This window comes from Podarcis pityusensis (genome assembly GCF_964106645.2).
Source record: "Podarcis pityusensis genome assembly, chromosome: 5".
Taxonomy (NCBI): Eukaryota; Metazoa; Chordata; class Lepidosauria; order Squamata; family Lacertidae; genus Podarcis; species Podarcis pityusensis.
The window spans coordinates 53,244,892-53,253,600 of NC_138032.1; the positions used below are offsets into that span (position 1 = coordinate 53,244,892).

The 8,709-nt window shown below is 43.4% G+C and overlaps 1 protein-coding gene across 4 annotated transcripts in view; it reads left to right on the forward strand.

Annotated features, from left to right (window-relative positions):
• The window catches only part of GRK5 (G protein-coupled receptor kinase 5), a 159,257-nt gene that overhangs the window by 141,941 nt on the left and 8,607 nt on the right, over nucleotides 1-8,709 (forward strand). For all 4 annotated transcript variants that reach the window (XR_013986355.1, XM_081005260.1, XM_081005259.1 and 1 more), the window contains 3 exons: nucleotides 1,538-1,675; nucleotides 3,383-3,520; nucleotides 7,689-7,820. Coding sequence is in view for 3 of the 4 variants with exons in the window: in XM_081005260.1 (XP_080861386.1) it covers nucleotides 1,538-1,675; nucleotides 3,383-3,520; nucleotides 7,689-7,820 (408 nt within the window). In the remaining variant the exon portion in view is untranslated. The remainder of the gene's footprint in view (nucleotides 1-1,537; nucleotides 1,676-3,382; nucleotides 3,521-7,688; nucleotides 7,821-8,709) is intronic.

The following is an 8,709-nucleotide window of genomic DNA, read 5'->3' on the forward strand; positions in this document are numbered from 1 at the left end:
TCAGCCATTAAATTCGTCTTCTCATGTAGCTGTTCCAGTAGGGCATTTGTTTTATAGAAAGCACACAACAGAGCTTCTGAATACATTGTCCTACAAGGTCAGATATCTATTCCCACGATTGTATTCTGTAACAGCTGCCAGCTCCACAGAGTTGGTTACAGTTTCACAGTCTCCCTCTAGGGGGAAAACTTCTATTTGTTCTTTCTTTTAAAGACAAGTCTAGCAACAAAAGTTTCCTTTTTCAGATATTTTGTCAATATTTTTTCCTTTAAGAAGCGAAGGGGAACAATGGAGTCAAAGTTTCTCTTCTTATACCTATCTGTCAAAAACGTTGTCTCTGGTCAATGAGCTTCAAAAAACGTCAGTCCTAACACCCCGCTCCAGGATCAGGACGGTGGAAAGTTACTTTACTTTACCCTCACTTCTGCAGGTTTAAACGGTCCGAAAAAATCCCCCCTCTTCTCCTGCTTCCGAAGGGGGTTCAACAATTTTAAATGATGAAAGTTAATCTTTTACAGGCAATTTTCTGAGCTCTAGTTTGCCATGTCTTTGCTTTAATCTATCTACAAAGAAACGGAAGGCTGACTTCCTGTTTAGACCTTCCCGTTTCAGCGCCAAATTGAGATAAACTTTTAAGTCCAATTTTCCTTTCTGCTCACAAGTCCTTATTTAGAGTCCAATTGTCCGAGTTTAGGTACTCACGGGTGATTATTTTAGAAGCCAGATTGTCCCAGGAAAAAGGCAGCGCTCTCTGGCAACGGCTGTGCGGCTTCGCTCCACGGAAGAAGCAGTTGACTCTCAGCACCCCGCCACTTCCCCCTCTTCGCTCTGGAGCCCGTTAATGGGTTCTTTTGTGGGTTGGGGGGCGCTAAGGGTGCCCGCCGAGTCCTATGGTCACAGGCTTCATCCGCCTGTGATTTTTGAATGGGTCCCCGCTTCGCCGTAGCGGAAAAGACCCGATTCCCGTGGAGCTGGTCCCTCCAGTTCAGAGGGAATCCGCCATTGCCGATGGCGCCACCCCGGAAGTCGGGTCAGATGCCTTGTCATCTCAGCAGGTATATAAGAGGACGACCATCCTGGCTAGGCCTTTGCACTGGCCAGCTTCTTATTAGCTGTCCATTTAAAAAAATTAAAATGAAACATACCAGCTTATCGATATACTTACTTTATTGTATAATTCGATTATATACATGCTATATTTAATGCTTGATTTGGATTGTTTTATTGTGCATTTTAAATTAAGGATGTTTATATTTCAATGCTTGTGCAATTAATCTTATTTATAAACCACTTATGAGCCTATTCTGGCATTGAGTTGCATGTGAATATAATTTATTCCTCTAAAGCCTTTGGGCTGAGATGCACTCCCTGTTTTCTTTTTGTTAAAATGTGTAGTACAGTTTGGTTGTGTGAATTAATTTATAAAGGCCCTATTTATGGGTAGGCAGGGCTGTGAAGGTTTAACAAATGTACCTGTGTGTGTGTTCAAGTAATTAAACAACCGCCATCTTGCCATCCCATTTGTCTGTTTCTCCAGCTACTGACCAAAGATGTGAAGCACAGGCTGGGTTGTCAGGAGGATGGTGCAGCCGAAGTAAAGAGGCACCCATTTTTCAAGAGCATGAATTTCAAACGCTTAGAAGCAGGAATGTTGGACCCTCCTTTTGTCCCTGACGTAAGTGATGCTTGAAAGAGAATCTCAGTACTTGAAGTGGATCTTGAAAGCAACCCATGGCATACACCACTTGAGACTGTTCTCTCACATAAATGGCAGCTGCTTGCTTTCTGTTCCCTGTTACATTCTGTTTTACTTGAGAGCTAGCATGGTTAAGTGGCCATATGTTGACCTTGGATGCCAGGGTCCGATAATTCTTCGTTCAGTCACATACTTTTATTTCAGGGTACTATTTTTGATAGGGCAAAGTCACTGGAGGGCATAAATGGATTTAACAGTAATTTCCAAGAACTCTTAGGACCTGTAATCCTGTGAGGGTAACTAACGATCTCTTAGCAAATACTTCTCGGAACATTAATTTCAAATACAGTTCCCAGGATTTTTTTGAGGAAGCCATGACAATTGCATTGGTGTATAGAGGTGAAATAAGCTTGTAGTGTAGATTACTTTTCCTTGCAACTTTGCCATGGTGAAATTGGGCTAGTATGTGGTTTTTCTGCTTGAGGGGATGAACAAGATGGTGGTTCCCTGCCCTCCCCCCCTCCAATTCCACAGACAGAAGCATACCATACTGACAGCTGACTCTTACTCCCAACAGTGGTGGGAGAAGAACATCCTCCAGACTATCTTAGAAAGGATAGGACAGGCTGTGTGGCATTCACATCTGTACCTTCCAACACCTTGGCAGGACTACCTGGGAGTATGGTGGCCAGGCAATCTCTGTACAAAACGGACTGGAGCTGGGGAACCACCTATAGCTGAAAGTGGGCTCTCCTAAATAATGAGGCCTCCTGAGTCTCCAGTGACCATGTTCAATCCAAAAGAACCCCCAAGCTTACACAGAAAGTATACTAAGAATAATATTTCATCAAAACAAACCAAGCTGTTTTACCATTTTCCTCGCGAAATAGATTTGAAGCGTCACCTTCAAAGCGCTTGGCAATGAAACTGCATTCGTGTCTTGTAATTGGCATCCATTTAACTTCTTTTTCAACCAGCTCTCTAGAGTTTGGCTTCTAAGCCAAGATTGAAAAAGTTACTTTGGATGTCTCCCACTGGGGTTTTCCAGTTATAGCTATGCGTAGAGTGGCTGCAGTTCACGAGAGACAAAATCCATGCCTGCTTGGACAAGCAGAGCAAACTTTGTGGTTCTGCGAGCCCTGGCCTAAATGCCAAGTCAACTGAAATTTTCATTCAGTTAGTTCTCCCCTTTTAAGTTGTTTCTGTTTAAATGGGGGGGGGCTGTTTATCACTTTAAAACATTGATACTCCACTTAATTATTTTTTTAAACTATGTATATTTTTTCCTTTTTAAATATTGGCGCTGCAATTTTCTATAATGGAAACGCTTCAGTGTATAACTGTTTTAATGGGGAGGTGAGGGCAGTAGGTTATGAGTGGAGCACTTGCTTTGGGTACTGAAGTTCCCATGCTCAATCCCCAGCACCCCCAGGGGAGAGACTCCTTGTCTGACACCATGGAGAGCAACTACCAGTCAACGCTGAAAAATCTTGGGGCCCATGGGTTTGAATCTGTATAAGGCAGCACGTGACGTTCCTTCCTAGGTATTGATTGTAACCATGCCTATGAGGCACAGCCTGACAATGTTTGTATTACAACGCAGTGCTGCTATTAAGCATTCTCATTCAGCGCTTCACCCACACATTCTGGACTCTCTCACTTTTCTTTTCTTTTCTTCTGCGGCAGCCCAGAGCAGTATACTGCAAAGACGTGTTGGACATAGAACAGTTTTCAACTGTCAAGGGAGTGAACCTGGACCAAACAGATGACGATTTCTATTCCAAGTTCTCCACAGGCTCTGTTTCTATTCCATGGCAAAACGAGGTAAATAAATACTTCTTTTTCCCTGTCAGGTGATTCTAATGCTTCCCGCCCTCAGCCTTTAAAAATTCCATAAATACCTATATATTCATGGGAAAATTTGACATATTGCTATTACTTTCAGAGGGGAACAATTGTTTTGATAATGTTGGTAATGTTTATGTTCATGCCTATTTTCTTTTTCTTAAAAATTAACGAGTATCAGATGAGACCTTTGAAGTTCTCTAATGGACCGCAGAGTACTCTTCTTTATTAGATTTTGAAATATGTTTCAGTGCACAGAGATAAAAGCCTACAATGTCCGAAAGATTTGTATAGATCTTGGGGGTAGATTTGAAGGGGGTACCCTTCAGATGCGCCCTATTAGAAGAATGAGGCAAGATTAACCTTCTTTTGCTTCCTTGTTTTATTTTTAACTCGTCCTGAGGTCTCAGGCATGGCCATGTCAAGGAGTGAACCCCAGCAAGCTTGCAATAAAGCACCAAGGCAGCCTTTCGTTTCTTTAAGTTGACATGGGTTGCTTTTGTCTGCAGTTTTATTTCCAAATTTGTTCTATTTAAGGGCTTATAAACCACTTCCAAACGAGTGCTGCCCTGGGCTGTTTTGGTAGAAATGGTGGGGTATAGATTTAATACATAAATAAATGTTTCCTAAATAGCATACAGCAGGGGGGGGAAACCCAGCAACATGCCGAACTTTTCCATGTATAAGACTAGGTTATTTCCCTTAAAAATCATGCTAAAAAGTGGGGGTTGTCTTATACATGGGTAGTTGGTTGCTGCCGCAGCTGTCAGCAGCTATTGTATGTGTTACTGGTTGCTGCATCAATGGGTGGTGTTGATTGGCCAACGCTGCGTCAATTGGGTGGGCGATTGGCAGCTTCTGCTGGCAAGGGGACAGACGGGAGGCGGATTTTGCTCAACAACTCTGGGCAATCCTTTCCCCCCCCCCAAAAAAAAAGCTCAGCAACCTTTTGCCATCTCCCCCCATTTTCTGAAGTTTCAGCCCCCCAAAATAGGGGGCGTCTTATACATGGGGGCGTCTTATAGACGGAAAAATACGGTATGTGGTAAAAATGAGCAGCATTGGAGCTGAGCTGCAACACTGGCTTCGTAGCTGCAGTGTCACTGCCACTGACCAGGAGGAAAGAGGCAGTGGGGATGTCAGGGTTTTGTCGGCACAGCAGCTGAAGCTTCGGATTGACTCTGCTGCTTCCCTGTATCCCCATCCCTTACCCCTCTCTCTCCCAGTAAGCAGCAGTGAGCTGGGGAAGCTGGTGCTTCCACCCGGAGAGGCAAGCCATGAATGAAAACGAGATATACCAAGTTGTCTTACAAACAGATCTTAAATAAAGAATGGGGGAAATTTATAATTTATCTTAAAAAGCATTCTAAATAGTTAAAATTGTTAGTAGGATTGGAATAACACTTGTAGTTTAATGGTGAATTTTGGATATAATGGAGATGTAAAAGATTTGGATTATTATAAAAGATGCAGGAGGAAATGGCTAACAATAGGGCCCACAAAGGGAAGGAGGGAAGTCCAGGAGATTCTATGGAATCTTGTCTTTATGTTGTATTTTGGATATGTGATTGTAACACTGCAAATTGAAAAACCGAATAAATAAAATTTAAAAATAAAAACAGATCTTAAAATCATCAAAACACAAAATTCTTTGCAGTATTTAATATGAAATGGCCAAGTCACTCTTCAAGAAAACCTTCCTTTAAGAAAGGTAAATTTCTAATAGCCTCCTGAAAGCAGAAGTGCTGGGTGCTTGTGTAAATTCAGTCAGAAGCTGATTCCAGACATACTTATTGGGCACACAGAATGACGGCCCGTCAGAAGAATGCAATTGCTCACCAGGGCCAAATGGGATAAGGCGTTCCCACAGTTAACACGGTGCCACATAATTTAGAGGTTTAAATGCTAAAGCAACATCTTGAGCTGAGCATGGTGGCATATTGTCATCTGCCACAGTTCACTTAGCAGAGGTGTCCTATTGTGTTGGGAGAATGTCCCAAATCCACAGCCTGGCTGCTGCGTTCTGCATGAACTGCGGCTTCCAAACTATGCCCCAGGGAAGCCCCACACGGAGTGTGTAGCAGGAATACAATCTTGAGTACCACCATGGCCAAGCCATCCCAGCCCTGGAACGGATGCAGCTGTCTTATCAGCTGGAGTTCGTAAGAGACACTTCTAGTTGTTTCCTAACCTGTTTCCTCCTTCCTGTTACTGACTGGTAATGCATTCCAACAATGGTGCTTTTGAAAGGTGAGCCCCTTCACAGCCTTGGGAAACCTCTCAGCTCAGTTTCTACAACAAGAAAATTTGAATCTCATTCACAGTACGGAGCTGAAAGATTTAAACTTCCCTCACTCCTCCAGCACTGTAATGGACGAATTGCCCCATTGTAGCACTGAGATGAGAGGAAAAATTTGAACTTCTTGTTTGAACCTCAGTGCTAAGATGAAGAAATTTGTTGCCCCCCCCTCTCTTTCTCTCTCTCTCTCTCTGTGTATGTGTCACACACAGAGAGAGAGAGAGGTGGGAGGGTGAGAGTGGGGCTGTATGTGGAGGTTTGTGTACTAGGTTAGTATATATGGAGGGCATGTGAGTGGCATTAAGCCCTCAGAGATTTCATCAGCCTTCAATGTGGCCCCCAAGCTTCAAAGAGTTAGCCATCCCTAATGTAACCAGTCTTTGGATCATAAATTGACAGGATGGAGTACAACTTAGAGATCTCCAGAATGGTTATTTACTAAACTACTATAACCGTACTGTTGTGTTTAGTTTACACTGTTATGCATATAATATTCTCCATCATTGTGAGGTTCATTTTATTATAGAAAATAGGGTTAATTGGTTCAGTAGTAATTTGTTGCAAAGGCTTCGAGATTCCACTTTGAGTTCTGTTACATTTCCCTTCTTCCCTGTCGCGCTAGTTTGAGGTTTAACAATGAACACTTGTTCCAGTAAAACACATTTCCCACTGCACGGCAGCATGGAGGCAAATTCGTTTCACATTGTACTAAATAGTTAATACATTGTGGGAACCCATAAATGGCAAGATAGTCGACAGAACTGCTGCCCCTCTCTAGACACTATCGGAGTCCCAAGGTTGGCCTCACAACCATTTAGCCATTTTTCCTTTCATCATCTATCTGTAGAGTTGCTATCCTGTGCACCACGACACTCACATAAGTCTGTGCACAGCATCAAACTGTGCAATCAGTTTGACACAGAACGAGTGCAGAGTTGAAGCTACAAGGTTATCCATTGAACTGCAGAGATCTTCACAGACAGCAGACTGCTGCTTATCCAACACCAGAATGAGAGAGAATGAAAAGGTCAGCTAGTTGAGCTGCCTGCTAGGCCACAAACCAGTTTTAACTTCAAAGATGGCAGCCAGTCGGGCTGTGAGTAGAAACCACCCGGCAGGTTTTCTCAAATGATCATTTACTGATGGATAACCCCCCACTACCCAGCTTCAGCTCTACTAGCCCCTGATGGAAAGCATATGCTTGAAAGCAGTGGAGGAGAACCTGTGGTCCTCCAGGTATTGCTGGACTCCCATCAGCCCCAGTCAGCGTGTCCCAGAGGTCAGGGAAAACGAGAGTTGTTGACTAGCAATATATGAAAAGCAATAGCTTCCCTGTTTCTGCCTTTAAAGAATGGTGGTCTGCAAATCTGAGACTGTGCGGTTCAGAATACCACATGGGGCGCCTTTTCCCATACGAACCTGCCCAGACTCGGAGATTAACAATTGAGACCCCTCTGTGTGTGTGCCTCCAAGAGGTTGGCATTACAGAATCCTCTTCCCTGGGACAGTGACAGATTTAGGATGGTGCAGGTGGTTGTTTATCTTGTTGACATCTGATGGGAGGGTGTTCCACAGGGTGGGCATGACTACTGAGAAGGCCCTCTGCCTGGTTCCCTGTAACCTCACTTCTCACAATAGGAAACCACCAGAAGGCCCTCTGAGCAGGATTCAGCCTAAATGATGGAGGTGGAGACAGGAACATTTTGAGAATATTTGCATTCCTTGGGCGGGAGAGTAGGGACTGCAATTTTCTTTGGCTGCCTAAGCATTTTCAAACAAGAGTTTTCTGAGCCAAAAGAGAAAATGCAGGTGCAATAATGTATCCCCCTCTTCTTTTCATTTTGCTAGATGATCGAAACGGAATGTTTTAAAGAACTAAATGTGTTTGGACCAAATGGTACTATCTCACCAGACCTTAACAAAAGCTACCCGCCGGAACCACCGAAGAAAGGATTGCTGCACAGAATATTTAAGCGTCAGGTGAGAGCCTTGAGTCTTTGTGTGAGTAAGAGCCATTCTAAATGGAAATGGATTTTCACATTGCATATGAATATTCATTAGTCTGGATCGAGGCTTTCTTTCTGACATACAGTTGAGCAGAAAGTGCTTTAAAGGAAAAAGAAAAAAACATTTGCGCCTGCTGTAACATTAGAGAATTTAAAATTTCCCATCGCTGTTGAAACAAACATAATGTGTTTTTCAAATAAAAACTACTGCATTCTGCAACAAGTAGCAAACAAAAGCAGAGAAGAATTCACTTAATGAGAACTGTAGCTTGCTCTTTTTCAAGGTCATGTATATGAGATCCTCATTTTAAGCAGACTCGTCCTTTGTTTCAGGAAATACACAACTTTGCAGTGGGATTGCAGCAAAGATCAGGTTATATTCAACATAAATGCATAGTGATTCCACTTGCACAACAGGACTTCCCCCATGTGCCTCCTAAAACTGTTATGGGGGTTCTCCCAGCCCCTCAGGAATGACAGGGAGGAGAAGTTCCCACTGCGCAAATGGAAGTTGTTCCGCTCGCACATTCATTTAGTTGAATACCGCCCATTATTCATTACTGTTCAAGGAGGCCAATAGCAAAGGCTAGGGGTAAGAGCTTGGAGATTGGAGAGCCATTCATACTGAGGGTGAGATGAAACTGAGTGGCCACGGCTTATAGCTGTGTCCCGCATTGGGATTGTTCAGGTATTTAGCAGAGAGGAAAGGCATGGAGCAGAAGTCGGGAGTGGGTGTGCATGGGGTTCAGTTGGAACAACGTGTAGAAGAAGGGGGGGAAAGGAGCCAGAAATATTCAAGGTGGAAGGTGCTGAGACAGTTTTTGTTATATGGCAATCCAGGGAATTGTGCAGTTAGTTTAGAT